The sequence below is a fragment of the Myiozetetes cayanensis genome, unplaced genomic scaffold (genome assembly GCF_022539395.1).
Source record: "Myiozetetes cayanensis isolate MyiCay16 unplaced genomic scaffold, myiCay2020 scf3, whole genome shotgun sequence".
NCBI lineage: Eukaryota > Metazoa > Chordata > Aves > Passeriformes > Tyrannidae > Myiozetetes > Myiozetetes cayanensis.
This window is the reverse complement of record NW_026087521.1, coordinates 69,538,120-69,553,615: the sequence shown is the minus strand read 5'-3', so window position 1 is coordinate 69,553,615 and position 15,496 is coordinate 69,538,120. Positions and strand designations below refer to the sequence as shown.

Genomic DNA, 15,496 nt, shown 5'->3' with positions numbered 1-15,496 from the left:
CAGCTTTTAGCATTTCCAAAATAAACACCCAACTCCTTCAATGTGCATCTTCTGCCCTCTCATTCCAAGTGGCAAATGCTGGATTAACAGTACCCCGTGAACTACTGGAGGGGAGTTAATTACAGATACAAACAAGCAGCAGTCCTGATCAACTGAAGGTAAAATCTGAGACAAGTTAAGTAAATTATCCAGTTTATTACCATCATGTCCCCCGCTTTGTCTTGTCCCTGGGCATCATTAACTGCTGAAGACTCAACTGAAGCAATATCCTCTACCCCTCTTCCAGGTTAATTACTGCTTATACCTGTTTCCTTTTACTTGTAGACCCTGCCAGCATTAGAAAAGTCTGGTTTGGGTTAACTCAAAACTGCCTTTTTCAAAAATTTCATTTATTATTATTATTATTGTTGTTTTGATTTTTTTTTCCTCGCAAAAATGAAAAAGGAGATTTTGCTGTGGGCAAAGCAAAACATAAAATTTGACAGGAAAAGTGAAACAGTATTTTCATTTCAGGTTGGGAACATTTTCCAAGTCTATACAACATGAAACACTTTATTCTCAGCTCTGGTAATAAAAGCCAAGAAAATGCCTGGATTAATGATTTTCTTTCTTATCTATCGGTAACACAGGTAGGGGACTCTCTAGATTCATATTCTCACCCTCCATATGGATAATACTTGAAAGTCCATGAAAAGTGTAAGAAATGGGAGAGTCTGGAGCACAACCTTCAACACACTGAAATTAGAATTACAGCAGGAGTTGAAAAATATTGGTTTATTCAGGTACACTGGCTTAGTCAGACACTCAGTAAACTTTTGGGGAACAGAAAAGTGCTGCAAAATGTTTTGGAAGTGCTGAAATTATTCCTGCAGGTCATACCAAAACAATTTTCCTGAAAGCACCTCCCCTGGTGGGAAGGATTTTATAAAGACAGCCTCAGTTTCTGAAGTTTCAGTGAACGAAGGGTTCATTTAGCACAAAATGTTTGGGCAAAGGGGCATATTATGAAACAAGGTCAGCATTTCCACTCTCCTAAACACAAGTAAAACAAACAACAGTATTTAGAACATCTATTTTCCCTGATTTCTCTGACAGAAATACCTGAAAACATAATTAAGTGCTGGGAATTATCGATGAAGAACAACAGCAGTCAAAAAAACCTGACTTCAGGAACATCAGAATTATCTAAAGCAGGAACGAATTTAATAAGTTTGGGGTTGGCTTGGTAGTGCAAAGCCAACACAAACAAAGAACCCAAAAATAAATCAAAACAAACAACCACCTTAACTCCACCTTCCCTGTAAAATTCACCAGACCTTTATATTCTTTTCCCCAGCACCTGGGAACACATAAATGGACATGTAGCCTGTGTGAAGGGACAGTGTGGGCACTTGCTGGAATTTTTTTAATTGAGGCTCAGCTTCCTAGAGTTCTTTTGAGTTCTGACTTCAAATTGAAATAATCAAAGCAAGAGTCAGTTCATATCTGGGATATTCACGTCATTTCAGAGCACAGGAATGAGTTTTCACAGTCTTTAGTGTGCAGTCACTAACAGCCTGAGCCAGTGGTTCTTTGAGAATTTATAGTTCATCCAGTTATTTTTAAAATGAGTAAAATCAAGCCTCTCAGACTTCCCTAAGATGCTCATACAGGGAGTTTCAGAGATTTCTGTAAGTACTGAATAACCCTTGGTGATGTACAGACGATCTCAGGCCTACTGAAGAAAGCAAATTTTGTGACTCATATCTGGTGTGAGCACAGAAGTTTTGATGCACTGGGATCAGAGTGCTCAGCATCTTAAATAACAAGCCCAAAATGACTGGTCACACCCCAAAATTCTAATCCCACTACATCACTATCAGGTCCAGAACCCATTCATTGCTCTCATACTCGTAATTTTTATGCAGTCTCTGACTAATTTCAGAAGCAGTTTCTTAGTTATGCCTTCCAAATAAACAACAGAAATAATTAAACAAATGAAGCTTCTTAACTTTTTCAAACAGTTCTCTTTCCTACAGCACAATAATGTATGTCTACTCCAGTCTTATTTATGTAATAAAGTGTATTTTAATTACAGATGGGACTGCCAGGGACCTCTGGAGATCATCCAGTCCAACCCCCTTGCTCAAGCAGGGTCACCTGGAGCAGGCTGCACAGGACTGTGACCAGAAAATCATTCTTGTAGATATGCCCAGTGACTTTTTAATGAGTAATTATTATTGCTCTGACTATTTTGGTGCCAGCTACCAAAATCATCAAAAAGTCATATCAAAACATACTGCCATCAACTAGTCCATCTCCCTTCCTGCCCCTCTTTTTCTAGTAAAACTACATCTTATGCTCCAGTAAGGAATGTGCACACAGGGAGTATTTTGAGATACTAGAGAAGGAACTGAAGTCTCAAGGTAGCGGAAAAACAACCCTCTGCCTTGGTCTTGTGGTTTGATCCATACTTTGAAATTTGCATACTGGACACTGAAGTCAAGAGGATAATGGCAAGGTGCAGAAATCCATGGAAAGTATGAGACAGCAAAGCCAGGGCTCTGTGGAAAGCTGAGAACCCTAAAATCTACTCAACAAGGAAATTCACTCCCAGCTTTTCATCTAGTGCTCATTCATACTGGAAAAGAGTCAGGATTCATCCTCTAACACAGGAAGGAACTATGTAGCAGAGAGTCTTTTTGATGGTTGTTTCTTGACTGTATAAATCATAATATTTATCATAAATCAGCCCTGCCAAGAACTGTCTGCATTGTAAGCACACCACAACGACAGTGACTCTCTTTGAAATCAGAGAGACTTTGCTGCTCTCCACTTTGATGTCTTTTTGTAATCCATGTGAATTCAGTGTTTTCACTGATCTGTGCAATTTCTAGGATTGGAAAAGACACCATTCCTTAGGGAAGGCTTGAATGGCACACACATCTGACTGGGAAACACACCTATTACAGGCTGAAATCCTGCACCCTTGGGTGAACACATCTTCCCTTTTTTTAAAGTAAGTGCTAAACACAACGTGGCTCCCAAAGCTTTGGTTATTTTCAATGTACTTTATAGTTTTTCCTCTCACTATAGGCCAGACTGGGTTAGAAATTTGCGACTATGAGAAGGTTAAGATGAATTAACAAAGCACACAAAACTAACACAAACAAGATAAAGCAGTGAGGATACAATATAAAATTCTGAGCTTTCTGAACCAAGAACAGGCTTATCAGAACAACTGACAGATCATCCACATGGGATTTAACTTACACGTATTAACTTCACACTCTAAGCTGATCATTCTTTACTTTTCCTGAGTGTTCCATGCAGAGAAATCTTTGCTGTGATTGATCACCTCCTCCAGGGAGTAAGTATTTTTAAAAAAAAAGAAAAAAAAAGGCTGAGACAACAAGAAGACTTGCAGAAACAAGAGACTGAGATTGATGCTGCTGTCACATAGCTCCCAGTTTCTTAATTTATTATGACAGTCTGAGAATCTACCTTCATAGTTGACAGAGACCAAGATTTATTCCACACTTCTGATTATTTCCCCATACCTAACAAAAAACCTTGGGCCCGTGCTGATTTATGTTCTCACTTGTTTCAGTACTTCTCAGATCACACTGGCTTAAGAAAGCAAACATACGGCAAATTAACATGTAAAGAAAGTTATATCTCATTTAAACTCCAGAGATTAATGTGGGGTGACCAAACATTAGAGTACTTTTAAAGGGGGGGAAACTTTTGGATCCAGAAATAGAAGCAGCAGGGTAAGAAAAGCACTGTGTTCAGATTCCAGCTGCAGAGATTATTTGATTTTGGAAGATCATCAGGATTTACACGTTATAATCCCACCTTGAAAGAGAGATTTAATTTAGCTCTAGGATTGCCTGCTACCATTTGCATTATGAAGACTTTCACGAGACACAGGCAATAGAAGTAAACATATATACAGAAGTTGCATGTAAACATCCAATAAAAGAACTGTCTATGGAATATTTACCTCCCAGCTATTCATATTTTCTCAGCACCCAGCCATCAGTCAGAAGAACAGTAGTACATGTTCTAAAATACCACAAAGACTGGATACTTTAAATTGCTCTGATGAAACACAGCTGCTGCTATTAATCTAATCTACAGACCAAACAAGACTGATAAAAGATCTGAAACCAGAAATACAGTAAAAATCACTTTGCTGAAGAAATATTTCAGAAATAACTAACTTTCTCTTGTATCCAAAAAATAAAGGACTTTAAAAAAAAAACGCATTTAAGTTTTTCATGCTGAGAGAAGGCTTTTGTCACTGAAATGCAGTCTGTTGTGCTATTGGCAGCGTGGATTTTTGGGAGTGCACTCACTGCAGCTTGTCTGGGGAAGGTTCAGTAGCTAAATAGCTCTGGGCTCCTATTTGCAGGGCTCCCCTCGTCCCAAAGCCCTTACTCTGCTCCAAGGACCTCATCACTGCCCATCATCGTGTGCAGGAATATAGAATTCGTGAAGGTTTAAAACATACAGATACACCTACTGTTAAACCTTGCATTTCAACAGTTTTCATCTAGTCTGTAAACAGATATGACATACATTCCCATTCCCATCTGGAAATGTGGCCTGGGCCCCTCGTAGTTAGAACAGCTCCCAACTCAACCACCGAGCCCTAATCTGAGAGTCCAACCTGCCTCTCTTAAGGCATAAAACAACTGCCAAGTCCTGAAATTCTGCTCATTTCTAGTGATTCTAGTGAGGAAGAGCATCACAGATATACATTATTAACCTCCTCTACAAAAATACCATCATTTTACACGTGTTCCAACAAAAATGAGGAGTTCTGAAAAGAAGACTCTTAGGTGTATTCAACCTTCCTCCATCTGCCAAGAAGCTTGAGATTACCAGCCATGAAAATCTGGCAGGGAATTTATGACTGATAACATTATTAGAGGCCCTGCTAACGTGCTGGAAGAAGACAACACTTAACTGTCAGCTCACCTTTCTGGAACTAAGAAAGAAGGTCAAGGAAAACTGGAGGAGGAGGCCAAGGAAATGGAGCCTTTTTCAGAATCTCTTTAAAATGCTTTTTAAAAAAAATTTAACTAAAAATAACTTTCCAAAAGCTGTTTAGTTTTATATTAAAAATGTTCACATTAAAAAAAAAATAAAAACCAAAACCAAAACCACCAATTGATTTGAACTGTTGGGAAACATAAAGAAAAATAAGTATCAGTAACAGAAGCATTTGTTTGGAGTTTAAGCAAAGCAACACGTTGTGCACAGCTGTCTGGAGAAGAAGAAAAATCCAGCTAAATTAAAAGGAAGACACTGGTCTCTTTAATCACAGCAGTGATTATGCAATGCTGAGTTATGCACCACTACTTGACATTACACATCTGGGAGCTCTAGAAATGACTTCTCATCCATTTGCAGCTCTCCTCCCACTCCATGTAGACTGTCACATTAGGCCACAGTCCCACATCCCAGTGTGAACATTCAAACTGCAGGGTAGGAACAGACAGATTTTGATTTCTAACTGGTTTGGCTTTATTTTGAAAGGAAAACATGGAGCACTGGAGCATTCACTGAAAGAAGATGAATGGTATGATGGGATATGCACACATTTAAAGGATGGACTTGACAATCTGAAGGTTAAACTCAGTCTCAGAGGTCTTTTCCAACCTAAATGATTCTGTGCTTCTCTGTGTGTACATCCTAATGTTAGTTTTGCCACCTGAGTCAGATTGCAGATTTGCACCACCCAGGCAGGAGTTAAGCCAACATGCCAGGCTTAAAACCTCTTCTCCTCTTAAAATAAGCCAACAGATATTAAAGGAGCACTGCAACACACACACTTGGGTTCAGATCTTAACCTCACACCTTAGAAGAAATGACAGAAAGGAAGAAAGAAATGAAATGATGGCATTTCAAACGTGAAGTTTTATACTGATTTAGGATCCCAAGGTCCATTTTATAACAGGCTTGTGACTCATCTGTCCCCAGTTTGTCTCATTTAGCTGCAGGCTCCCAAATGCTGCAGTTGCTGCTTTGCTTCAGCCACCAGAGCTGGCCAAGCAATTCCACCCCTGGAGCAGGTTCCATTGCTCTGGGGAAAGTGCCACCCTCTCCTTCCCCACAGGGGTTTCCACATGACACAGTCAAGAAATGCAAAGCAGCATCTGAGAACAGACATATAAAAAAATTGATGTCCATTGTTCAGGCTGGAAAATCAGGCCTTCTGCCCCAAGCACAACTCCAAGGTTGTGGACACGACCAGGACTTTGATATTCCCTTCACTGTGCTTGTGTCCACTACACTGAACATCCATGGAGCACATATGGAACACTGGTAACTGCATTTCTGGCTTGATTTATAACCAGAAGTTCACTCAGCTTCCAAGGATTCTTCCCCATCACACACAGGATTAACTGCTGAAGAACCACAAACTAGGATGAACCATCAAAACCTAATTCTATAGTTATCTGCAGGAAGTCTGACACATGAAAGAATCAACTGAGATGTCGTATTATAGGTGTCAAAATTAGGTAATTGCTATTTTTCTGTAAGTGAAACTACAGGTACACAGAGGTTTTGAAATAAGAGTGTGTAAGCAGGGATGCAGAAGGGTAAGGATTCTATTTTTGGTGCACATATTGAGATGCCTCAATCACCCTGTGTGAAGACTGAGAAGGAACTTCATCTGTTTGCCCTAGTTGCTCATCTATAAATCAATTAAAATTATACTTACAGGACTTTCTGAGGACAAGTCTATTAGTATTGGCCAGCTATTCATGTGTTCCTACATTACAGCAATTAATTCCACAGAAAAACCTGTAAGTCTCTGATTACATCATAATAGATTTTTTCTCTATGCTGCTTTGTCTCTTTTTAGATACTTTCTAAGAACAGTTTGCAACCATCTTGAGCACATTTACTAATGAGAGAAACATAAAAAGCAGAGGACTTCATGGAACCTATCCTTATCCTTAGAAAAAAAAGAAGAGTTAAGATGAGTGCAACCTGGCAGCAAGAAGTGTTCATGCAAAAAAAAGCCAAGCTTATACCCCATTAAAAAAGCAACTACCACAAATCTAAGGAGAGCTAAGGAGAAAATAATATAAAACAATTTACATTTTAGGAAGAATTCGCTAACACAACAACCTGCCTCCAGGAAAAAAGGACACAAGAACAGAATGTGGAGGAGTTGTCACCTGGTTTTCTCAAATAAGAATCAACAACCATCAGCTTTCTGTTTTTGCATGTTTTTCTTGCACACTCTTCATTCCCCATTTTTTCCCCATTCTGATCAGAGACAGGTGAATTTCAGAAGGCTTGGAACAGCTGGAATATCAGCTGAGTCCTTTGGCAAGGGAATTTGGGGAAGCAAAGCTCTCTGCTTTCTGATCTGAACAGTCCTGGCACTCTCTTCCACTTTCGCTTCGCAGATGCTGAATAAACTTGTGAGACTTAGTCAAGAATATTACCAAGAACTGCTTTCAGCAAGGTTTCTAGCAAGTTTTTGCTTGGGATAAACCCCAAGGTTTAGAAATCCATGATAAAATTCAGAACTCCCTTCCTTGGTGATGCTTCAGAACCAACACAGCACATAAGAATCTCTCAGGAAGTTCATTTTTTTATACAGCAGGGGAAACATTAATGTGAGATAGTGAGAGTCTTTCAGGAGAAAGGAAAAATAATTCAATGCTCTTTCTGAGTATCCCAGAGGGAGTAACCAACTACTGCACTGCCTCATTCACTTCTGCTGAGACACAAAACCAAACTGGGAAAAATCTAATTCTTGATGACCATTTAATCTTCTTTTTCATCTTCTCTTGCCTGGAAGAAAATTAATCCTTTTCTTTCATCTTATCCATTGATATTCCAGCACAGATTTTACCAGATATCTGAGAACAGACTCCAGATTACTACATGGATGGGCAAAGTGTTTGGCAATAACAGGAAGGAGGATCAGTTATGCCATGACTTTTCCTGAAGGCAAGAGAGAGAATGAGAAGTGAAAGCATGACCCAACATATGAAAGGCACAAAGGAGGAAAAGTCAATTTATCTCAGGAAGAGAAAAATTATCGAGTAGGAAAGAATATCTGGACCAGTGAACTAACTGCTTATAAAAAAACCCCAGACCTGGTATTTCATATGAGAAAAGGGAAAACATATTTCTTAACTGGTTTCAAACTTATTTCATGAGACCAAATCTCAGCCTGCCATCCACTGAGCAGAACTCAGAGGAAATTTTGAGAAAGAACTGGTATTTCAAGTGATTACAGTGCTAAAATAAATGATTTTTAGCTAGAAAAGGTTCTCATCCTATTTGAATACCCTGTGGTGACATTTCATGCTATATTTGAGAAGTTCCTCAGTGAAAACACCAAACAGAAAGTAAGTCGAGTTCCTGTGAGGACAGCTCGGGCAATATTTCAGTACAAATTTTAACCAAGAATTCTTAACCAAATTATCTCTTCCCAACAAGTAAATAAGGAAGGAGGGAAGGATGGAAGGAGAAAGAACATGGCTACTAATCTTATGCAGCATTCTTTGCCTCCTTAAAATCCGTGAAAAATAAGTGGTTTGTCAAAAAGCAGGAAGGGTGGAAAACAGTGGTCTCATCAAAACTTTAATTCCTTTCAATGCCTAATTTCACTATGGTGAAAGAGAAATTTTCTGGCAGAAGCAAACCAATTTCCAAAATTTTATAGAAATCCTAACTTAAATTTGTGTGTTTTGTTTCTGATTTGAGACCTCACTGCAACCTCTTAAATCCAGCCAACTGCATTTACACATTTTTGGTTTCAAAAGAAAACCAAAACCAAGTGGCTGAGTAGAAATTAATGGAAATATAATTAGAAATTTGACTATCTTTGTAGATTTAACCTCTCTGTTTCCTGAGCAGAGAGCAAAAACACAGACAGGAGGTCCAAAAAAATCCCACAGATCTCCTGAATGGCTCATCCTTTACCAGGTCACTCCTTTTGCTGCTCATTGTTCAAAAGGTTTCTTACCCTACTACAATGGAAGCAATTTGGAATTAGAATAAATAAGAGGGTTTTTTTTAAAATTATTTTTAAAATTAATGTCTGTCTGCTCTTTGTATAAGAAATAGTTCTTGCACAAATAATCATTGTACCACCTCAGACTAAGGCAAATAAATCTATTTAGTTCCTTTTATAACACATGAAATTTGGAAGTTTGAGTCAAAAGCCTGTCAATGGGTAGCATATATAATTCACGTGAACAAATACTACTCAGCTTAAAAATGAACACAGGTAGGAAATACATCTACTGAAAGGGTAACCAAATCCTTGCTTCAGTATTTCTGGTTCAGTGCCTCACTTCCTGACTTTTATTGCAAGTAATTCAGGTTTTACCAAGGTAAAGCTGCTGCCTGACACAGAAAAATATCCCTTTTCCAAACTGTTTTATAAACATCACCTCAAAATTAATTTAGGACTGTACCAAAACACTGGTCATGGCATTTATACTGGGCATATTGAGAAAAATGCCAGTGCTTAGAGACTTTCCAACCAAAAATGACCACCAAGTAAGCAGGTATAGGAAACTGGGCATAGCAATCAAGGTTCATTTCCAGGTAATTGGTGTGAAGAAATTTTATGACAAAACATATACTTATTTAGTTTATAGGATAAACTCAACCTATTTAAACCAGAGCACTGGACATGAATTCAAAAATATAGATCCCAAAATCTTCACTTGCACTTTTAACATCCTGTAATTTCTCTTCATACATCACATCCCAGAGAGGGGAAAAAAGGGAAAGGGAAGTTCTACAGATACGACTGGAATTACAAAACTGGAAGAAGCAGACCAAATAGATTTCAGTATATTTAATATATTTAACAGATTACTTTTCTTTTAAAAAGGCTGGCCAAACATCCAGCACAGGCTTTGGTGGTCAGAGATTTCTCCAGCAATATTAAAGACGGGATATTAAAGACTTGTTTTGATATGCTGGGATTAGGAGTGACAGCATTAAAGGCCTGGTCTAAACCACACTGGGGTCACCAGAAACTTTAATTCAGCGTGATCTGGATCAAGCCTTTCCCTGAAAACACACCAGATGACAAAATGTAGCAGAGAGCAGAGGCCAGAGGCATGAAATGGGATTTTTCTGTCGGAATTGAGCACTCACCGAGGCAGTTGTGGCCATCGTGGGCCAACATGAACCCATCATAGCACGTGCACCTGTAGTTTCCTGGGATGTTGATGCACTCGTGGACACAGCCCCCGTTGTAGAAGTCATTCTCACACTCATCGATGTCTGAAACACAAGGGGAGGGAAAAAGCAGCTTTTTAAGAAAAGGATGCTGAGAACACAGACGAATTTCTCCAATTTTTGGGAATATATGCACGTTCCCGATCTGTCGACAGACTTGCTGCCTAATGCTCAGGGACCCTGAACAAACAAAACTGAATATATACAGCTGAAATATATATACAGCTGACTGAATAAGTGCAACTGGAAAGCAGCAACCCAGTGCATGGAACACTCCTCCCCAAAATCACTGGAGTGTCATCACAATAAACAATGATATGCCGTCAAAAATCAAAACCAAACACCTGACTTTGGTACACTTTTTGTATTTAAAATGTACTTTTTTAATTTTTTGACTTTAAAATAAGCAGGCAGTTGAGCTCAAACACTGATTTTGTTGTAACAAACAACAACCTGAAACATGCTGTTAATATGGCATGAGTAAAAGGTATGGCTTTTGTAACAAAAGATTGTCTTCCCCACAAAATAATCCTTATTACATTTTTCTGTATTAATCCACATACAGCAAGAACCACAAAAAGTCCAGTGTTTTAGAAGATTTACAGGATTTTTATTTTTTTTTGTACTCTGGCCTGTATCTAAAAGAGTATCATGAATGATGAGAGATGCATTCTGCTTTAACTACAAATCCTGTTATGATCTTCCCTTCCTCCTATTAAAAAAAAAAAACAAAACAAAACAATCCAAAACCACTTCTTCACTCATTCTAGAAAAGGCAACACTTTCTGCTTTTCACAGACTGTATTTTGGCTCACACCTGGAACATCAGTATCACAGTCACTGTTGTGAATCATTCAGTGGTGCACATCAACCAACTCAAAATACATCAATAATTAAAGATAACCTCACAGCTTGATGACTATCAGGCCGAAATTTGCAGTGGGTTAGACCAAAAACCCCAGTTATTTTCCCTAATTTAGGCAGCGAATGATAAACAGATAAAATGATCTTCTTAGAAAAATCACCTGTTAGTATGATCAGAACATTTCAAATGTGCCTTCCATTGCAAAGGTGCTCAACATATTTCTGAATTAGGTTTGTGTTCACACAGACTTGCCTTTTCTCCACCCCCAGTTTTAAAAGTACTCCAAGAAAAGCTTTGCTACCTGATCTCACACCCAGATTCAAGCCCAAGACAGCCAAGGTAGTTTGGCAAAAACAGCCCCTGATGAAAAGCCAGCTCAGACTCATTCCCCCATGCCTTCAGTATTCCTGCACAATCTGTCAGAGCAGGGAAAACTTCTCCCAAGTTTTTGGTTTTGTTTTTTTTTTTTGCCAAGCCTTCCCCCTCATGTTGGTCCCTCCCAGAAATCCACCTTAAACTCAGAGTAGTCCAAAGTCTCCATCCACTTCCCTCCAGCAGCTCCAAAACCCCCCCTTTACATTCTCCAAGCAGCTTGAAATTACAAATGCAGCTTTATCTGCAAAACCAATCAGCTATTTCATAACTCAGCAGTCAGCACCACAGAAATACTGGAAATAAGAAGCTGGAGGAAGGATCTTCCCCCCCAAAATACAACCTGTTGCTTAAAGGTAAGCCTCCTAGTCTTTCAACCACTGTTCTCTTTCGACAAGTTCTCATCCTTCACTAACAATTTCCATCCATCAGTTAACTGCCTTTTTTCCAAACAACGAATCTAATAGGACTATTGGTTTAAATAAGCAATGGGAGAGCCTTCAGAAGGGGCCAAAAAAGTAAAATCAAAGAAATGTGAAGCCTTTTGAATGTCTGCCCTTTAAATAATACTTATTTCTAAAAAGCTGTGCTGTGATTAGCAGCACAAGGTGATGATGTAATAAATACTCAAGTTACAGAAAGGGTAATGTAAGAGATATATAAACCACAAAAATAACAAAAGGAACAGATTCTTTTCATCTCTTTCTCAGGAGTCAGAGTCACAATAAATTTTGCAGGAGGATTAGAAAATTATTTCTCCCCTTTGTATCCCAATAGCTGTCCAAAACTAGAGGTGGAACCAAACACTCTAACTTTTTTAGAGCCATGCTGTGGGTTTTTTGGTGTTTCTTCCCCCTTCTAAACCACATTGCTTTATAAGAGACTTTCACCTGGCAGGCTGATGGAATTTCTATCCCCAGTACTGCTAGCAGAGCAAGAAGGGGGTAAGAATGGTGAATTTAACCCTTCTTAAAAAAAAAAATTAAAACAAAGCAAACCCAAAAAACAAAACCACAAAAAGCCTCCCCACTTCCCTCTAAAAAGAAGTAAACAAGAAAATCTCAGAAAAAAACATTCACAAAGCCTTCAAAGTCCAAATGTTGAACTTTTTTCAAGCTCCTGCTGCCAAGAGCAAAGCAAACAACATGACCACCATCCCATCTTCTCTTCCCACATACCTGGAGGAAGGAGTATCTTTATTTTTAAAGAATGCCTCAGTGAAAACGTGGACCAACTATAATTTATGGACAGAACATTACACCTGACATGCCTGGATAAGGCTTCCTTAGAAAGCTTAATACAGAGTAAAAGCAACGGGAGTACATTTAAACACATAAAACCTGCAAACCAGCTCTTAATTTTGTCTATTGTACAACTCAAAATTTCCTTTTGGTTAGGTCATATCCTCCATATGCTTTTTTTTCTCTTATTCTTTTTTTTTTCCTGTAATTGATAGAATTGGGTCTACTAATCTGGACTCCAAACACCTCTAACTCAGAAAGCAAACTCTCCCTCCTAAATTTGTAGCTTCAACTATCTGCAAGATTTTTAGCAGGTGATCACTTAATTGTCTTTCAACATGAAGGCATTACCATAACAAGAGAAGAAAAAAAAAAAAAAAAGAAGTGTTGCCATCCAACTATGAAATTGTCTCAAAGGGAAATCTGAAGTTTTATCTACACTGGCAAAATACTCCCAGAGTTTTCAATCCAGTGAAGTCTGGTTGTTCAGACAGGAAACTCAGGGTGTTTAGTGAAGAAATCACCTTAAAACTGAGAAAGCACCTTAAACTGCAAACGTATTGAAAATCTCTAAGAGGAATTAATTTCCTATGCTATTACAGTGGCAGGAATTACAGGAGTCCTGGACAAGAATTAGATGCTCCAAAATTATTAAGAGAATAATATTATTATAATAATATATTATAATATTATTATAATAGTGACACAGTCTGGCAAGGACCTATTTGGGCTTAGCGTGTTCTTAGTGCTTAATTTACAATCCTTGTCTTTCAACTTGAATTTGTTTTCTTTAAGTGACACAACTCTTTTTCAGTCTGATGGGATGTGTCATGTATCCCATCCATGCTGAGGTTGGCTCTTCTTTCACTATTAGAGGTGACACTCCCCCAGAAATTGGTTTAATTTGTGTATTTTGCAGCAAGGAGATGGCACTCTCAGAAGTTCTCCCAAGGCCACCCTGCAGAGAAGCAGCTCTTCCACGAGCTCATACAACCTGACTAAGAAACGCTCAAAATAAAAACAACAACCAAACTCTTCAGCTTCCGATATCAGAGGATTTCAGCTGCTTCAGCAGAGAACAGAAGACACATCAGCATGCAATAAGTAATGTCCAAAACACGAACCAACTGTGAAACAGAGAGGGACATGCTGCTTCCCTCTTTGCCTGAACATTTTCAGCAGCGGCACGGAATTCACTGTGTGCTAATCATCTTCACCAAGCAGCAAGCAGCTTTGCTGGAAGGTGGCACAGAATCCATGCCAAGAAAGTAAAAAGTCCACCTCCAGCAGAATTCATCCCCACTCGTCCCCACGGTCGCAGTTCATTAAGTTCCTGGATGTCCCCAAATCGTTCCGACGCACGTAACCAAATTTGTCAGCACAGCTACAGATCACTGTGGGCAGAGATACTGAAATCAAAGCAAATGCCTGCAGGAGCTGATGAATTTTTGGATGAGTGTCGCAGCTGAAGTGTCACAGAAGCCTTATGGCACCGACACGCAAAAGGAAGAATGGCTGAGGCCTGGAAGTCCATGAGCCAAATTCAGCTTTTAGCGCTGAATTCCACAGATTTCCACAGAAAATGGGGAAGTGTGCATTGGCACGGTTTTTATCTTGGCATCTGCTGAGGCCACGGATCCATCCCAACACTCACAATGCAAGAGAAGATGTTCAAAATGGGGGGGTGGGATTGAGTAAAATCTGAGCCCATTTTAAAGTATTCCTTGACTAGTAATATGAGGGAGAGATCTGGAGCTAATTTACTAAACAAAAACCTCAATTGACTTTGAAAGGAGTAATTTATGTGCTTGGACATTTTAAAATAAATAGCCAAAGAAAGCTGTCTGCCCACATCAGTTGCTTCTAATTTAGAGAACCACAAACAAAAGTCAGCACACAGGTATATTCTGCAGATGTGGAATATCTCCTGAAGAAGCTGGATCCATTAAATAGATAGAAAAATAACTAATAAAATCTTTGTAAGGTCACCTTGATGGATAAATCCACATATTTCTTCAACATCTAAAGAAAAAACAGTATTTTGGTGTTTATCTAAAAAATACAGTCAAAGAGGCACCATGGAGACATTAAATCAGAAATTAAGTGACATGCACACTGACAAAAATAGAAACAAGTTCAAGTCCTGGATCTCAATCAGATCAGCATCTTATTCTTCTTAATGACTGGATTTGGGGACTGTAAAAATCATTAAGTAAAAATTACATGGGGATCTTCATATCTACTCTGTTCCTTTGGTAGATTCTACATTTAACACACTTCCTGCAGATATACAACACACACTGGGCAACCTGAACCCCTGGCATTTGTATTTCTCATACCGAGTTGCACTTTCCTCAAGAAGGGGAACCGGTTCCAGACCTAAGGGCCAGGATTAAAGCCCATTTTGATTAAGTGTAGGTCAAATTTGCCAGCAGTTCAGCTCTCTCAGGGAACAACTCAGCCCAGGCAAGGATACTCAAATGATCAGATTCTCCAGAAGGGTTCAGCACCAGCCCATTTCCAAATGTTCAGAAGTAGCTGAAGTCCACTCAGCTCTACTCTTAAATAAATTTGCAAGAACCGACTCAGCTTGATGTGTAGAGAATCAGGTGGGAAAATGTTATCCATGTCACTCCACCTGACCTGCTGAGACACCACTTCTGAGTTTTGTGGTACCAGAATTCAGCTTTTACCACATTTTATGAAGAAAACGCTGACACATCAAGACTCATTCAATTTTTCTACTCCAGATAAAAAAACCTTCACCCGCTTCTGAAAAATCCCTTCCCACGAAAAGCTT

At 38.9% G+C, this 15,496-nt stretch overlaps 1 protein-coding gene across 2 annotated transcripts in view; it reads right to left on the bottom strand.

Annotated features, from left to right (window-relative positions):
• SCUBE1 (signal peptide, CUB domain and EGF like domain containing 1) overlaps positions 1–15,496 on the bottom strand; it is a 169,062-nt gene that overhangs the window by 132,528 nt on the left and 21,038 nt on the right. For both annotated transcript variants that reach the window (XM_050325506.1, XM_050325507.1), the window contains exon 3: positions 10,135–10,263. In XM_050325506.1, coding sequence (XP_050181463.1) covers positions 10,135–10,263 — 129 coding nt within the window. The remainder of the gene's footprint in view (positions 1–10,134; positions 10,264–15,496) is intronic.